We start from the raw sequence: 17,197 nt of genomic DNA, 5'->3' as shown, positions 1-17,197 counted from the left end.
CGGGGTAAAATTGTCACATGTATACCAATTTGGAGTTTTTTGTGGTAAAAAAAATAGTTCAAAGTAGATTTGTCACAAGTGTACCAGTTTGGGGTTTTTTATGGTCAAAAATATAGTTTGAGGTAAAATTGTCACGAGTGTACCAGTTTAGGGTTTTTCGTGATATTAACCTAATAAATTAAAAGTTCAGAGATCACGTTACATATCGGACCAAGATTCAATGGCCATTTACGTCATTTTCTCCCTCAAAGTTCGTGGGCGAAGCGCAAGCAGAATCCTAACAGCTGCCGGGAACAAAGAACTTGAGTACGTGGCGGAAGAACAATTGAATCGGCGAACTTCCGGAATTGCCCTTCTCACGTTCTCACGCCATTGCTTCTTGTCTCTCCTCCCCTGCTTCTGCGGGCGCTCCTGAGGCTCCCAGAATGTGGAAGAGAAGGCTCGGCGCTCCTCTCTCCGCCGCCGCCCTTCGCCGGACGCTCGCCGCAGCCGGCCGCGCTGTCGTCCCGACCCATTCCGCTTCGCAGGGGCTCCGGCGCCTCGCCGAGCGGCGCGCGGTTCCGCCCTCCTCCGACGCGGGAACCGCGGGCTTTCCCCCTCTCGACCGCCGCGATTTCCTCCGGCGTTCCGGGAGGAGCTGCTGCTCGGGAGGCGCTCCCGGCGGCGCAGCTCCCGAGTGCTGGAACTGCGGCGCCGGAGCTCGGGAGACCGCGACGGCGCCGTTCCTGGTGTGCGAGTCTTGCCGGAGCGTGCAGCCCGTGGACGAGTCGGTGGACTATTTCCGAATTTTCGAGCTGTGAGTATCTGGACTGGATCACGCGTGATGCTTTACTTGATGACATTGATTGGTATCTTTCCTTTTTTTCTTTTCCTTGGGTGTCTGAATTCCTTACGATTTGTTATGAATTTGCTTCTCAATCTTCTGAAGAAGAGATTATCAGAAAATAACCTGACAGTTGTTGGATGTTGAGTTGAGAGTCTTTTCAATCCAGTCGTGTTCAAAGTCTGAGTTTTGTGTTCATCATCTGTTTCCTTGCGGAGACGTCGTAGAGGAAAGGATCTCATTCCAAACATCACACATCGAGTACTCAACTTTGAATCTTATGAGCAGCTGGTGAATTTTTTTAGTAGTGTATGATTAATGGGCTTTTGAAAGATGAAAATTTGTGGGAGAAAAAGTCGAGGCATTTGCCTTGAGCGTAGTCGTGTGGTTTTGTCGTTGTGACAGTAAACATGTGCTTTTGTGGCTTCATTTTGTTTCTTGTCATATGCCTCGGTGTTCAGCGGGCATGAGAAAACAATGAAAATGATTTAGCCGATATGTATTGGCCACACGCATTTAAGAGTAGTGCCATTTTACCAGGGAAAAGAAGTATGAAATGGATGTTACAAATCTGGAGGGCAAGTATAAGGCTTGGCAGAAGAAGTTGCATCCTGATCTAGTCCATTCAAAATCAGAGGTTTGTTTTGGTTTCGTTGACTGGGGGACTTCTAATTGTATATGTCTATAGCTTCTAAATGCTCTTTACATCTTGTTCAGCAAGAAAAAGAATATGCTGCAGGCCAGTCTGCTCGAGTAATTGATGCATACCGCACTCTTAGCAAGCCTTTGACGAGGGCGATATATGTGGTAAGTGTTACTTCGTATTGTCATCTATGGGTATTCTCCCAGGATAATTCGTCTTCCTCGTTGAGTTTCTGCATGCAACAACTCACTTACTTAGGGTGTGTCTGTTTCGCAGAAAATGAATGATTTGCAAACAATTTTCCAAAAAATGATCGCTTATATTGACTACAAAAATGAATGAAAGAAAGTTATTTTCATCGTCCACGAAAATGTTTGGACATAAATTGTTTGTCGATTATGAAAATATTTTTCATTAACTAATTATTTCAAATGATACAAGCATTTATTTTTAGGAAAATGTTTTTCAAATCATTCATTTTCGCCAAAGCAAACGGAGCCTATTGCTGTCTCATATTCTTTTGCATTGTACACTAAAGGGTCTGCAGAGGGTTATAAATTCATTGTGAGGACTAAAGGTGTGGCAAGTGATATTCTTCTTGACTTGCCAGAATCTTTGCTTGCTACCTGCCAATGTCTCGAAAAGCTCAAAATGTTAACCTTTATGATGCATGATCTTCTGAAAATTACACTTCTTTTTATTCTTTGTATTTTGCCTCAAGCTACAGCTTTTCAGTGTCCATGATTGGCTTATGGTGTATCAAAATATTTTTTATATGAAATTCCTTATTAAGAAAAAAGGCTATGAACTCAGTTTGAAAGAGACAGTGTTCATCTAGTTCATCTTTTACTTGTTAAATAATCTAGTGCTAACATGACTTGTCAAGTTGAATCTGTTATTTCTTTTGCAGCTAAAGCTTGAAGGGGTTAACGTTGATGAAGAGGAAACCGTTTCAGAGCCAGAGTTGTTAACTGAGGTAAATTTGGGGCTTCCAAAACATATATATTCCAAGGTTATGAATGAGAAATTAATTACTTATATTATTTTAGCTCCTTTCTGCCCTTATATAAAAATACTGCGAAAAAGCCTTTTCGCTATCTTCAGTTTATAGAGTGGGATTTCGAAGGAATATGCTGGTATGGTGAAAAGTATGAGTTAGAAAGAGGTCTTTTATATGAGCAACATGTAAATATGGTCGTTCTCTGTCGCCAGCGTTTTATCATTTTGATTAGAGAGAGGGAGGGAGAGAGGGATGAAGGCAAAGCTTCTCAGTAATTTGAACAGTTGCTCCCTTTATCTGGTTTCTTTTTCAAGTTGAAGATTTTCTGGATTAATTCTCTCTTTTGTTGAATGCTAATGCAGATACTGGAAATAAGAGAAGCTGTAGATGAGGCGGCTGACTCTCAGGCTTTGAAACAGATTCAGTCTCAGGTACGGCAGGCCTAACATATATTGATAGCTAGTCAGACCATTTTCTTCAGTATAGAGTTGTGGAGACTGGTTTATATGGTAGGCAGCTTCTACGTGAATGAGTCATATAGTTCCATCATTTTGTTAGTGTTGTGCATTTGAATAGGATTGGACCGTCAAGGTATACTTGGCATCTTTTGAAAAATTATATTTCCATATGTTTGCCTTAGAACTTTATAGACATGTTAGGTTTCCCGCACTGCAACCCCTTTGAACTTTGACTTCACATCCTCTATAAAAGAAACGATGGTCTCATTGTTTATTTTGCTGTTGCAAAGAGAGTAATAGATTCTCAGCCTGTACAATGACTTAGCGCTGTTCCTTTGTTTCTCTTGTTAGATGGAAGACAAATTGAGACACTGGTCTAATTCTTTTGCCAGTTCATTATGTTCCCGGAAATTTGAAGATGCTCTGACATGTGTTAGGAGAATGAAGTATTACAGTCGTGTAAATGAAGAGATCACAAAGAAGCTTTGATATAGGTACTTGGCCAGAAGGCCAGAACCTTCTCGCGAGAGTACATGTAAGATTCTTCACCACAATATGGATCCTACTTTTCACATGAAGAGGTGCTTGCCTGCTAGTTTGATTCTTTCTTTTTTATTGCTGGTTCTCTTCTCTCTAAATGAACTAACTTTAGTTATAACCATCTAGTGGTTTTCCTATTCTATGACATTTGCTTGTAAGAAAAATGAAAAGGTGAAGAAAATAGAGTAGAAAATGGAGGTGGAGAAGATAAATGATTCTTTTTCCCCTTGATTGGAAGGGGATGAGGTGGATATGAATAAAATGTGAAGAATTGTTTATACAGTGTCTATGAAGAATGGAAAAGGAAGAGGAAAGAAATTTGACAACAATGACATTTTTGCTTCTAGGTGAACGCCATAAGACAAGTCTAGTGATTGGAAATTCAGCACTCATTCCACTTTCATGCCACGAATTGGTGGTTAAAGAAATTTCTGCATGGCATACTACGGTGCTTAGTATTCCACCCATATTAGAAAAATGAACTAAGAATGTGCATTTAGCAGCATTCCATCTGCTTTGGTTTATGTATTTGTCCGTCCAGTTTATGATTTTAGCCATTGGAATATCATACTGCAGCTTCAGACTGGCTCAACTTTTAGATGATATGTGAGGATAACAAACCTGCATAAACTTTGCAGTCATTCTTTTCCCTCTCTGTTTTTCTTTATGGCATGCCCTGCTCACGATTGCTTTTATGTGCAGTTTCGCATGCACTGTTGGAGACTCAATCTTAGTGAGTGGGTCTTAAGACTTCCTGCTCTCAGGAATGAGAGAGCAGCGAAGAAACAGGAGGCATGAGAGCCACATTTTAAACTTTTGACCAACATAAGAAGCTTTGGGTTCCCCATCACCTTGGTCATATCGGATCTTTGACACTGAGCCGCTCGAATCTTCATCCATTAAAGCCAGATTCAAGGACTGACAAATTGCAGGAATGGGTTTTTGAACAATTACACATTCAGGTACCTGTAAGCATACAAGTTAATGTAGATTGTAGAGCATTACAGTAACTTATTCGTGTCCTTTTGTTTTCCATCTTAATGCCTTTTCTAAGAGATTCTCTAAATGAGTTCATTGCTTCAACAATTGTTTCTGTTTTCTACCATCTTCCAAGTGGATAGCCCAAACTGTACAGAGCGCTAGATAAAGGATTAGTGAAAACAAGATATGGGAGTGGATAAAGGAGAAATCTCAAGAAAATGATTTAGTTCCTCCTTAAATAAAACTTTTATTCGTTATTGCAGGGGCACTCATAAATATCAATCTCATTTCTGATGCAAGTATCACCACTACCTACTACCTGCATTTAAATTTGATTCTCAGGTCCTGGAGTACTTGACCAAAATATTTCACTCGTGATATGGACTCAAAAAGTTGCTAAAATCTGAGTGAACTCTTTATGTACACCAGAAAAGGGTAGGAATGATCATGTCGTCGATTTTCTCTGTGTAGCTAAATTTAACTTCTGTTGCCAGACCAAGCGGGGTATATCATGCTAACCTTCCCTGTTTAACCCATAAAAAAATAGTTCGGAAGTTGACACTGCTCCTAACAATCTTATCACCTAACATCTCTGATATGAGCCTCAGTGCTTCTTCAGACCTACCAATTTTACACAGACAATTCGTGAACATTGAGTGAGTCCTGAAATCAGGCGAATGCCCTTCCGATTTCATTTGGTTGAAAGCACTCCAAGCATCAATAACCTTTACCACGCCCATGTAACCCTGGATGACCGCAGAATAAGTAACAATGGTCGGTTCACAGCTCTCGCATTTCATCATCTGGAGAACTTCCTCGGCCTTTTTCGATCTCCTTCTCCTTAAGATAATGCACTAGCAATGATGTATATACCTGAACAGTGAACACCAGGAGAGACTCCCGCCTGCTTCATTTCGTCCACATTAGACAATGCCGCCTCCAAGTTCCCTTTCTGAGTAGCCTATGGACGATGCTCCCATACACATTTATTCAGCGTCTCTCGCTCTGCTCCGGCATCGTCCATCAATTTCAATGCTTCTTCCAAGTTACCCGCTCGACAAATTGCTCTAATATACACAGAGTAATTTAGTGCGGTCGAAAAACCGACTTTGCGCGGGAAATTTGCACATTTCCCAGTGTCTGACAACCAGTCGCTTTCACATAAGCAACCTAGAAATTGTTCGCATTTGACAATCGGAAATTAGTTTTGTTGAAACAGATGGAGCCCGAAAATCTCATTCAGAACCGGCTCAATAGGAATCTGTCACTACATTGTTTTGGACTTCGATAGTGATACGCCAGTCCATCTACAGCCTTTGAGGTGTGCAGTGGTTAGGTGCATTAAATCACGAGGGTAAAAACTTCAACCCAAAAGATTGATGTGACTCAGAATTGTTCATAACTTTGCATTCTTAGAACTTTTCTCTGAACGAAAAGCCTAACGCTGATGAAGACAACTTGCTAAATGATGTTAGTATGTATTAGACCGGATGTACATGACTGTTCACTGAACTACAGTATCAATGTTACATGTTTAAATTCATCTCCGTTAAATCCAAAGCGCGCCTAACTTTTTGGCATTCGCCGGTTGGAAGCAACAGAAATCTAAACGTCCACGTCCCTGTGCGACCCCCATGTCCAAAACGTCGGAATTTTCATGGAGCGATGTGATAACGACAAATCAAAATATAATGTAAACGCCTTCGTTTTAATCCTGAGTTTCAAGCATTCCAATGGAAAAACCTGTAATATCTCTCTCTTCTCCCTCTCATTTTCCTTGGGATTTCCTCTTTGGACTTTCGCGCGTGAACTCCAACGAAGGAAAGCGAGCAGGAAAGTCAACGCCCCACGTGGGATAATCACGTCCTCCTCCATATTCCTTGTTCATCATCAATCCATCCGTCCAACTGTAAAACCTGTCGAGGATTATTATATGATGATTTGGACCACAGTTTTGTTTCTTTTCTGGTCGAAGTTCCCCAGTTACCTGGCTGTACTATGTGCACTGCCTGTTTCTTAGCTGCAAGCTAAGGTTGTTACTGGGTACGGTATATACCGGCTTTGGTCGAGCTAGTTCTCTTGGTCAATAAAATCCTCTTGTTGCAGGAACTCTGTAAGTTCAACCACCGTTTCATAGGAGAAATTGGACGGAGGAGGTGTGCAGACGATGTGCTGTGCAAACGTCAGGAATATATAGTTGTTTGGCGTTGATACTTATCAGCGGTTGTAATAGATGGGAAATATTTGCGTTCGTTCGAATTTGGTGTTTTGGCATCGATCGAGCAATAAAATGGATGGTCATACTGGGATTGCCGGTCAATTGATGTCCGTCAGTAAGGTCGCGAAGCAAAAGGGAGATACTAAAGCAATGGAAGAAGCGACACACGGTGTACAGAACAAAGTGCCACCATCGAGACAAAAGGAGGATGTCAAACCAGCGGGGCCAACAAGACCCATGAAATCTTTCCATGTGAAGAAGCCTTCGAGCGCAGGGCTCACAGTAGATTCGGTATTACGTACAAAAACCAGTCTCTTGAAGGAATACTACAATTTGGGGCGGAATCTTGGAAGTGGTCAGTTTGGTTCTACATTCCTATGCGTGGAGAAGGCGACTGGCACAGAGTACGCTTGCAAATCCATTGCGAAGAGGAAAATGTTGACAATGCACGATGTTGAGGATGTGAGACGGGAAATAGAGATAATGCATCACTTGGCGGGGCATCCTAATGTGATATCCATCAAAGGGGCGCATGAAGACTCCGTGGCAGTTCATCTGGTTATGGAACTGTGTGCCGGAGGCGATCTCTTCGACAGGATTAAAAAGAGGGGGCATTACGCTGAGCGGAAAGCAGCTCAACTTGCCAGGACTATAGTCGGTGTTGTGGAAGCTTGCCATTCCCTGAGGGTGATGCATCGAGATCTTAAGCCCGAGAATTTTCTATTTGTTAATGAACACGAGGATTCACCTCTCAAGATGATAGATTTCGGATTATCAACCTTCTTCAAGCCAGGTATGCTGCACAAAAATTGATGGACTTCTCAGGATGTATTCTGATGATTTTGCGTTCAGATTTCTGATATTACTTTCCATCTCCACGTGATCTACGATTCTGTTTAATAGTCTGATTTTAGTTAAGAACGCCGATCCTGATACCTTCATTGGAGAGATTGCCAAGAGGGAGTCAAGTTCGAGCCCGTTAACATATTCCGTTAGACCCACCTTCGCTCAAAAGCTTAAGCCAATGAGTTGTGGGCCAACTAGGATATATGAACTGCTCCTTACCACACTAATTTTCTGATGTGAGACTTCTTTAATACAACTCACACATGCAATTTAACATTTCTGCATTAGCTCAGTTCAGGTCTTTGGCGATCGGAAATTTCAGCAATATCATATAATTGCACTCTTTAATAAAAAAATTAGCTCCTTGAATCTTTTGAATCTGAACTTTGGCATCAGGGGATTGATCTGACCACGCTTTAGCAACAGCACTGGTTGCGTAAACTGGACTTTTGGGCTGTGCTCGTTTCCGGAAAAATATTTTTCCGAAAAACATTTTCCGCGTTTTCCGGTGTTCGGGGGCGGAAAATGTTTTCCATTCCTTCCCCACCCCCAAATCCTTCATTGTTTTGAGGAAAATGACTTCCGCTTCTGAGAAGCGGAAGTCATTTTCCGGAAGTCTGAAGCTCTTTGCTTCAGACTTCTTCCTATTTTTTTTTTTTTTTTGCTTCTGCTTCTTCTACCTCAGCAGTCGGCAGCCGGCGAGCTCAGCCTCGCCAGAGCCTCGCCAATGATCTTGGGCGAGGTTCGCCGACGTCCGGCGACTTGGGCGAGGTTCGCCGACGTCCGGCGACCTCGGGCTCGGCTCGACGTCGCCCAGGTCGCCGGATCTAGCGACCTCGGGCAAGGCTCAACGGATCTGGCGACCTCGGGCGAGGCTCGACCTCGCCCAGGTCGCCGGCCGGGCGAACTGGGGCCTCGCCGGCCTGTGGCAATGCTCGAGCTCGCCTCTGGCCGGTCGCCGGACGTCGGCCGTGGCCATGGCCGGCGACCTGCCGGAGAAGAAGAAGGAAAAAGAACACAGCCGGCGGTGATCGTTGCCGAACACCGGAAAATTGTGTTCCGGAAAAACATTTTCTAGGAAAATGATTTCCGGGAAAACATTTTCCAAAAACACAATATTTTCCGCCAAACGAACGGAGCCTTGATGTTTATTGATTTATTTGTGTTCACATGCAAAAAAGTTGCAGGGAGAACATTTTCAATTTTTTCATCTTTCTACTTTTGTCACTAATAAGCAATCGATTCTTCTTAACATTGTAAGCTTCTGTTCCTTTTTCATTCTGCCTTTAGGCATGGAAATGTCAGGAAATTTTCAGATCAAGTCTTATTTGATACATGTGTAATGATGCTAGATTTATGATGCCTACAAAATATATTGCAGGGGAGACTTTTACCGATGTGGTAGGAAGCCCAAATTATATTGCGCCGGAAGTTCTGCGGAATAGTTATGGTCCAGAAGCAGATGTGTGGAGTGCCGGTGTGATTATCTACATACTCCTAAGTGGTGTTCCTCCATTTTGGGGCAGTAAGGATTTGTCTTGTGCATTTTCATGGATAGACTCTCTAGAGGAGATCGATACTGAACATTCATTTTGGCGGATGTTCTTCTTTCCAATTTGGCGCAGAAACTAAGGAGGAGATATTTGGAGAGGTTTTGCACGGCGATCTTGACTTCTCACCATATCCTTGGCCTAACATATCTGAAAGTGCTAAAGATCTGGTCAGGAGAATGCTTGTCAGGAACCCTAAAAAGCGGATAACTGCTCATGAAGTCCTTTGTAAGTATGATAACCCAATTTGCTGATTCCATAATGTACATACTCGGGAACGCTAGTCATTTCGTAACTTGCAAGGAAAGTAGGAAACGTTCGAACAAGATAGGCCGGGGTCCTTCTAGATTTCTACCTGTAGTGTAGACAAAAGCCTCTTCTCTACTGTCATAAAGGAGATGTTTTTTTTTCCTTCTTTTTTGCTTCTTTTATAGCTGCTATTGTGGGGTTGCAAGGCCATCTTAACCTGTTAGGAGTAGAAAATTGAACTGAAGGTTGAGAGGATGTAGATACTAGGGGTGCGAATGGTAACCATTCTGCTCCAGAAATCAAATTCTTGCCAGAAATTGATTTCTGGAATTCTTGCCAGAAATTGATTTCTGGAGAAGAAATCTGTTTGGTAAAACATGACTAATTCTGCTCCGGAAATTGATTTCTGGAACAGAAATCTATTTTGATTTGTTGATTTTTTTTGCACCTAAAAAAATTTAAATTTTACTCAAAATGGGTGGCTACATGTATTATAAGCCATTCTGTAAAGTTTTGAAATTTTTGATTTTTTTAATTTTTTTTGGGCACCTAAAAAAATTTAAATTTCACTCAAAGTGGGTGGCCACAGGTATTCTAAACCATTTTGTGAAGTTTTGAATTTTTTTGGGCACCTCAAAAAATTTAAATTTTACTCAAAGTGGGTGGCTACAGATATTCTAAGCCATTCTGTGAAGTTTTGAAATTTTTTTATTTTTTTTTTATTTTTTTAGGCATCTCAAAAAATTTAAATTTCACTCAAAGTGGGTGACCACATGTATTTTAAGTCATTTTGTGAAGTTTTGAAAATTTTTATTTTTTTATTATTTTTCTTCTTTTGGGCACCTCAAAAAATTTAAATTTCACTCAAAGTAAGTGGCCACAGGTATTTTAAGCCATTTTGTAAAGTTTTGAAATTTTTGATTTTTTTTTTGCACCTAAAAAAATTTAAATTTCACTCAAAGTGGGTGGCCACATGTGTTTTAAGCTATTCTGTGAAGTTTTGAAATTTTTTATTTTTATTTTATTTTTAAAAAAAAATTCACCAAATTTCATATTTTCCCCAAATCTGACTTTTTTTTATTTTCTGGAAATTTTTATGAATTTTTCTAGAATTTTTCAATTTTTATGCATTTTCTGAAAAAAAAAATTGTGAGAAAATAGGGAGAATGAATTCCGGAATCAAGAAGCTACAAAAAGTAGCTTCTCTTTTTCTGGCCAAAAACTCATTCCGGAATAAAAAATGCATTCTGGAATCAAGAATGCATTCTGGAATCAAGTATTTTTAACAAACGCATTTTTATTCCAGAATGCAAAAATCGCTCTAGAATGCATTTCGGAAATTTTTTAACAAACGCCATCCTGTTCCGGAATGCATTCCGAAACATTCCGGAACAGAATTTTTATTCCGGAACGCATTCCATGCGCACCCTAGGTTACCTTACACTCATATTTAACGTATACAGTTGACGGGTTAAACTGAGCTTGCATTCTACTTTGGAACTATCTAAAACAGGGGTCTTTGTCAGAATGTATACGGTCGAGAGAGACTTGTGCTAACAGCTGGGAAGAGCATTACGTTAGGAAAGCGAAACGCTGAAGAGAGACCTGAGCTTGCATTCTACTTTGGAACTATCGGAAACAGGGATCTTTGTCAGTATGTTTATTATGCATGAATACGGTAAAAACGTGAAACGTTGAAGAGAAAAATAGAGAAGAAACACAAAGTTTTACGTGAAGAACCTTTTCAAAATTAGAAAGAGAAAAACCACGATGTTGTACTAGGCCATCTCTTCACTATCAGAATCAGTATCAAGTTTCAAAGTTACAAGTTATAACTACATAAAATATCGTCGCAAATATATAGCAGGAATTTAGGACATACAAAATTATGATGGAAATTACATGAATGCCATTAAAAGTAGTACTTTCTTCTTTACTTTAACATGAAAATTACAAGTATCTCATTAACAGCGAAAAGCCTCTTTGCTTTAATATACCTTCTTTTATTAGACTCCACAACTCCATCAATCTCCTACTTGGAGGCTGATCTTAAAAACAATAATAGTTTTTCATAGTCTTCACTCATCTTTGTAACCCAAATTGTTCTAGTGCGATGGTCTTCTCATCATTGACCATGGAGGCTAACTGAAGCAATGTACTGCTTCAATTTCTCACTGGTGACAACCTTGGTTAACATCTTTGTTGGATCTTCTGCACCATGACTATGTCCCATCATCTATCAGCTGATGAATATGATGATACGTTCAACTCAATGTTTTTTGTCCTCGACTGAAAATCCATATTTTTTGCGAGATAAAGAGCACTTTGATGGTCATTGAAAAGAACACTGCTATCCTGCTCCTTGTCTATCTCAATCTGAAAATTCTTCAACCAAATCATCTCATTGCCAGCTTCAGATATAGCAACATACTTTGCTTCAGTGGTTGAGAGGGACACACACTTGTGAAGTCTAAACATACAATTAATTGTAGTGCCACCTAAGGTAAAAACATAACTTGAGGTGCTCTTCATATTGTCCAAGTCACCACCAGGATTTGCATCGACAAAGCTTGATAAAGTTACACTGTTTTTCATAAAACATAGTGACATACCTGAAATTCCTATCAGGTATCTTAATAGCCACTTTACAGCTTCCCAATACTTTATCACTAGATTAGCTATATATCTGCTCAAAATTCTCATTGTATGAATTATGTCTAGTCTGGTATACACTATAGTATACATCAAACTACCAACAGCTGATGCATAAAGCACCTTAGCCATGTACTCCTGCTCTTCATCTGTCTTTCGCCACTGCCTCTTCGTGAGCTTGAAGTGACTTCCTAAGGGAGTACTTTTGGACTTTGTATATTAAACTCCAAATCTGTCCAGCACCTTCTCAATGTAATTTTCTTGAGATAACTTTAGAATTCCTCAGATCTATCTCATGTGCCTCATTCCAAAAATTTGATTTGCTGCTCCCAATTCTTTCATTTCAAACTATTATAACAATTACCACTTCACTATATTGATCTCCCTCGTGCTAGATCCTGCAATTTGCATATCATCTACATGCAACACTAAAATAATAAAGCAGTCATCAAATTTTTTTAAGTAACAACAATGATCTATTTCACATCTAGTAAACCCGTTACCGCACATAAAAGTATCAAATTTCTTGTACCACTGTCTAGGAGCCTGTTTTAAATCATATAGACTATTCTTTAATTTGCAGACATAATTTTGTTTGTTAAGCACCTGAAAACCTTCTGGTTGTACCATGTATATGTCCTCCTTCAAGTCACCATGAAGGAATGTAGATGTAAGTTCTCAACAAGAACAGTACTCAACACTAGCTTGATAGTAGTCAACTTCACAACTAAAGTGAATCTGCGTAGTCAATTCCTTTATTTTGTTGAAAACCTTTTACTACTTACCTTAGTTTGTATCAATTGCTGCCATTAGGGTTTTTTTGACCTAGTATACCCACTTGGTCCGCAATGTCTTCTTCCCATATGGTAACCGAGTTAAATTCCCAAATTCTATTTTCTCAAGTGAATTCATCTCATCTCACATTGCCATCTCCTACTTAACAGAATCTTTAATTTGTAATACTTGTGAAAAATATTCTTGTTTGCCAGCATCAGTTTGAAGCAAATAATGCAATGCTGGAGAATACCTCTGTACAAGTTTAGATGTTCTACAAGATCTTCTTAAAGTGGTTTTAGATGTATGTGATTCTTGTTCTGATTTTTTATCAGAGTATACAACAACAGTTTTAGGATTTCTAACTAGAACACTCTTAAAAACCCCTCAAATTCAATTTCTCTTGTCTTCTCAATTTGTTTTCTCACTCTAGATGTACAACATATTTTCATTGAATGCAACATCGTTTGTTCTCATTATTTTTCTATTTTGTTCATCCCATAATCGATAGCCAAAATAATCAGAACCATATCCAATGGAAAAACATTTTCTAGCCTTTGTGCTAAGCTTTGTGTCTATTTTCAAAATCTATATGCACTTTTGAAACATAACCAAAAACTTTCAGATGTGAGGAATTCGTTATTTCCAACACATTCTTCTTCTGTTGGCTTAAAATCAAGTTTAATCGAAGATAGTCTGTTGATCAGATATACTATTGTGTGAACTGCATTTGCCCAAAACGTTTTCAGTAATCCTGCATGCATCCCCATGGTTCTTGCATGCTCATTCAAAATTATGTTCATCTTTTCAACAACTCCGTATTTGTCATGTTGATTCCATTCTCTACACAAAACTGTTGAACTCCTTGTTATCGTACTCACCACCATTGTCAGACCTTAGACATTTAATCTTCAGGACAATCTCATTCTCTAATCAGCTTTTGATCTTTTAAAAGTAGCAAATACATCGTATTTGTTTTTCAAAAAATAAAGCCATGTCATTCTGGTGTGTAGTTAATAAACGCAATGTAGTAGCTCGAACCTCCAACGGAATGCACAGGGGCTGGCCCCAGATATCTGTATGCACTTTCCTTTATTTGGATCTCTCCCAATCTTCGAAAAACTAACATAGTTCCACTTGCACATAACACAATTCTCACATAGACCAATATCTATGGATTTCAGATCAGGTAATTTTCCCTTTGACGTTAATACTTTCATCCCCTATTCACTCAAGTGTCCAAGCAATTTGATATTAGCTTCCGACTTAGAAACCGTTGTTGTTTCTCTACTGCTTTCGGTCATGCACTATGCTTTTGATTTTGTTCCCTGTGCTACAGCCATAATATCTTTAACAATTTCCACCAGCTGTCCTCAAAATTAATTTTGTATCCTTAGATATTTAATTTGCCTATAGAGATCATGTTTCTCTCAAGGCCAGGAACAAATCCGACACCATACAACTTCCATTAATACCCGTTAGTAGTTTTTATGTGAACATCACTCTTCCTCATAATATTCAAGGTTCATCACTAGCAAGATAAACTTTCAAAACCTTCCAGCAACAAAATTGTACATTGCTTTTCTGCATGAAGTAGAGTCAAATGACACACCTGAGTCTAGAATCCAAGACTCAATCGGGCCGTTTACGCTCAAAATTAAGGCATCATTGTCAAGCGTCTCTTCAAGGGTTGCATTCACAAATTTCTCCTCTTGATATCAATCACGGTATTGAATTTTCTTCTTTGGGCTCTACAATCTCATCTCAAATGGCCTTTCTTTTTGCAATTCTAGTGTTAGAATAATTAAATATTAAACCACGTCTTAATCTAACAGCTAAAGTTTTTAGAACAGTTGACTGTGATCCCACCAAAATCTCTCATGGCTCTAGAGCTGGAGGTCTTAAGTTCAAATCTTTTCAGATCTCATTTGCCTTACCAATTAAATATGTCCACACTTAGTACTAGGCAAAAAGACCAGACTAAGCGTGAGGAGAAGAGTTAGAATAATTAAATATTAAACCACGCCTTCATCGCTTCCCACCACGCCTTCACCAAATCTCTCATCCAGCAAACTATTTCACCTACAACGGTCTCTTCCTCTACCCTTGGTCAAGGCAGTGCCCGAAGATGCACTTGACTCTCTTTGGTGAATATCATAGCTAAGAATCAAATCTCAAATCTCTTGAAGCTTCAACCTTTTTTGACATAACGAACTGCTCACTACAATCATAGTTGCACTCCAACTTTCAGGTAGAGAAGATAACAAAATCAAAGCTTTTACCTCATCATCGAACTTGATTTTCACCAAACTCAACTTAGGCTTGATCATGTTGAATTCGTTGATAAGATTTGTCATAGAACCACCTTTGTCCAACTTCGGAATGAAGAGACGATGCATTAAATATATCTTACTTGACGCAGAAGGCTTCTCATACATATTGGACTATGCTCTCATCAAGTCTGCCATTGTCTTCTCATTGGCAATGTTGAAGGCAATGTTCCACGCCAAGTAAGACGATTCACACCTAGGGCTTGCCGATCTGACAATTCCTAGTCTTCTTGCTTGATCGAATCCCATTTCTCTCCCAACAGAGGCTGATGCAAGTTTCTTTTTATACAACAGATCCTCGATCTGCATCTTCTAGAAACCAAAGTCCTTGTTGTCAAACTAATCGATCTCCATCTTCCCTTCATCCATCTTTGTTGCTCCCACTACTCTACCGAGCCAGTTTTGATAACAGTTGTTAGGAATGCTAAACATTGAAGAGAAAAAATACAGAAGAAGACGCGTGAATTTAACGTAAAAAACTGTTCAAAATCAAGAAGGGAAAAGCCATGGTGCCACACTAGATAATCTGTTCATTATTAGTATCGGTATCAAGTTTCAGAGTTATAAGTCACAACTACCAAAGATATCGTCCCAATACTTAGCAAGAGTTTAGGGCATACAAAATTATAACGGAAATATATAAATGCCATTAGCAACAATACTTTTTTCTCTACTTTAACATAAAAATTACATGTATGCCACTAACAGTAAAAAGCATCTCTCCTTTAACATTACTTTTCCACTATCAGACTCCAAAATTTCGTTGTGTTAGCAGTAAAATGAGCTGTAGGCCGTCAATTTTCTACAAAACCATGAGGAGTTAACTCGCTCATAGGATGGCTTGCAATGTCTGAATAATTTTGAGAAAACCTGAAGGAGTGTGTTTTCTCCTGGAAATAAGCCGAGATGAAAATTAATCCAAATTCATGGAGGCTTAGTGCCAGTATCGACAGGTTAGAAGAGGAGTTAGTGGGACCCAAATATTCGTTTTGCCTGGAAGTATATGAATTTCTGGATACAATCGAAAGTCTAAATCCGGTTCTGTATTCATGCAGGTCACCCTTGGCTTCAAGTTGATAGGGTAAGCGTGTTTTTTTTTAAATTCTAAGTTACTTAGTCACTACTATCAGTGCACAGACATGAAATTGGAACTAAAAATCACAAGACAGAGACCGGGTTAAGAACTTAATGTCATTATAAATCACCACTTACTCATGAATTAACACGTTATGCGTAGAGAAAACGGGCATATCTCAGAAGAAATGGAATCTCTTGCTGTGTGATCACTATTTGAGAAAGTTTGTGTTGCCGACTGCCTATTTAATGTTATCAGATTTTCAGAGACTCGAACAGAACAATAGAAAGTTAGCTGGAATTATAATTGATGAAACACAAGTAATTTGTATCGCTTGCTAATCAGAAGTGGCGATGTCCTAATCAGCAGTTGTCTGACTACTCTGCTATTTTGGGAAACTGGAAATTTCCTAAGTTTTTATACCGTTGATGCGGTGAACATGTGCTTAAATTAAAATGTTGTTTACAGTTGAAGGCATCTAATTAGGTTCTGATCCTTCGCTACAGGACGGTCGCATTGACTGCAATGAGCTCGTGGCGATGATGCAAAAGGGAAACGCTGATCAAAGGGTCTGCAGAGTAGGAGTAGAAAATGGAGGTCGAGAAGACAATGGTATTCCTTCCCCTGGTTGGAAGGGGAGGAAGTGGATAGGAACAGGTAGTGAAGAATCGATTTAACAGCGTCTATGAAAAAGGGAAAAGGAAGAGAAAAGAGAAGGCTTTTTGGAAAAAAATGACATTTTTCCATTCATTGTAAACCTTGAATGTGTGAGCAGATCATTTCGTGATTAGTATTCCATTCATTAACAGTGTTTATGGCATACCCCGGCGGTTAGTATTCCACTCATTTTAGAAGAATGAACTAAGAAGGATACTGCGCATTTGGGAGTATTCCATCTGCTTCAGCTTATGCATTTGTCCGTCCAGCTTATGATTTTAGCCGTTGGAATTACATACTGCAGCTTCAGGCCGGCACAACTTTTAGATTGATATGTGAAGATAATAAACCTGCATAAACTTTGCAGTTGTTCTATTCCCTCCTTTGTTGTCGTCTTTATT

The 17,197-nt window shown here is 39.5% G+C and overlaps 2 protein-coding genes across 8 annotated transcripts; both read left to right on the top strand.

Annotated features, from left to right (window-relative positions):
• The first annotated feature begins 324 nt into the window (after positions 1-324).
• Positions 325-4,550, top strand: LOC115671373 (iron-sulfur cluster co-chaperone protein HscB homolog). 7 transcript variants are annotated; one of them, XR_008814470.1, is made up of 7 exons: positions 325-796; positions 1,364-1,460; positions 1,541-1,630; positions 2,377-2,442; positions 2,829-2,897; positions 3,317-3,459; positions 4,229-4,550. XR_008814470.1 is itself a non-coding variant. In XM_056303082.1 (7 exons), the coding sequence occupies exons 1-6, from the start codon at positions 426-428 to the stop codon at positions 3,411-3,413; spliced, it is 831 nt and encodes a 276-aa protein (XP_056159057.1). In that variant the 5' UTR covers positions 325-425; the 3' UTR covers positions 3,414-3,459; positions 4,229-4,550. The 7 variants fall into 7 exon arrangements, 5 of the variants coding, with proteins under 5 accessions (XP_056159057.1, XP_056159058.1, XP_056159059.1 ...); XR_008814469.1 differs by having other exon boundaries at positions 4,167-4,550; XM_056303082.1 differs by having other exon boundaries at positions 3,276-3,459.
• On the top strand, positions 4,294-17,145 carry LOC115671631 (calcium-dependent protein kinase 1-like). The gene is made up of 6 exons (XM_030593257.2): positions 4,294-4,426; positions 6,552-7,456; positions 8,891-9,034; positions 9,135-9,287; positions 16,120-16,145; positions 16,646-17,145. The coding sequence occupies exons 2-6, from the start codon at positions 6,679-6,681 to the stop codon at positions 16,814-16,816; spliced, it is 1,272 nt and encodes a 423-aa protein (XP_030449117.2). The 5' UTR covers positions 4,294-4,426; positions 6,552-6,678; the 3' UTR covers positions 16,817-17,145.
• Positions 17,146-17,197: the final 52 nt, after the last annotated feature.

This window comes from Syzygium oleosum, unplaced genomic scaffold, assembly GCF_021117445.2.
Source record: "Syzygium oleosum isolate NSW1041296 unplaced genomic scaffold, Sole_v2.1 Sole_v2.25, whole genome shotgun sequence".
Taxonomy (NCBI): Eukaryota; Viridiplantae; Streptophyta; class Magnoliopsida; order Myrtales; family Myrtaceae; genus Syzygium; species Syzygium oleosum.
The sequence above is the reverse complement of the archived record's forward strand: the minus strand, read 5'-3'. Positions and strand labels throughout refer to the sequence as shown.

Bases quoted from the DNA above. Each gene is read 5' to 3' on its own strand.
- LOC115671373 (XM_056303082.1), top strand. From the start codon at position 426: ATGTGGAAGAGAAGGCTCGGCGCTCCTCTCTCCGCCGCCGCCCTTCGC. The intron at 1,461-1,540 runs GTTTGTTTTGGT...CATCTTGTTCAG, and splicing joins TAGTCCATTCAAAATCAGAG to CAAGAAAAAGAATATGCTGC. The intron at 1,631-2,376 runs GTAAGTGTTACT...TTTCTTTTGCAG, and splicing joins TGACGAGGGCGATATATGTG to CTAAAGCTTGAAGGGGTTAA.
- LOC115671631 (XM_030593257.2), top strand. From the start codon at position 6,679: ATGGGAAATATTTGCGTTCGTTCGAATTTGGTGTTTTGGCATCGATCG. The intron at 9,035-9,134 runs GTAAGGATTTGT...AATTTGGCGCAG, and splicing joins TGTTCCTCCATTTTGGGGCA to AAACTAAGGAGGAGATATTT. The intron at 16,146-16,645 runs GTAAGCGTGTTT...CCTTCGCTACAG, and splicing joins CTTGGCTTCAAGTTGATAGG to GACGGTCGCATTGACTGCAA.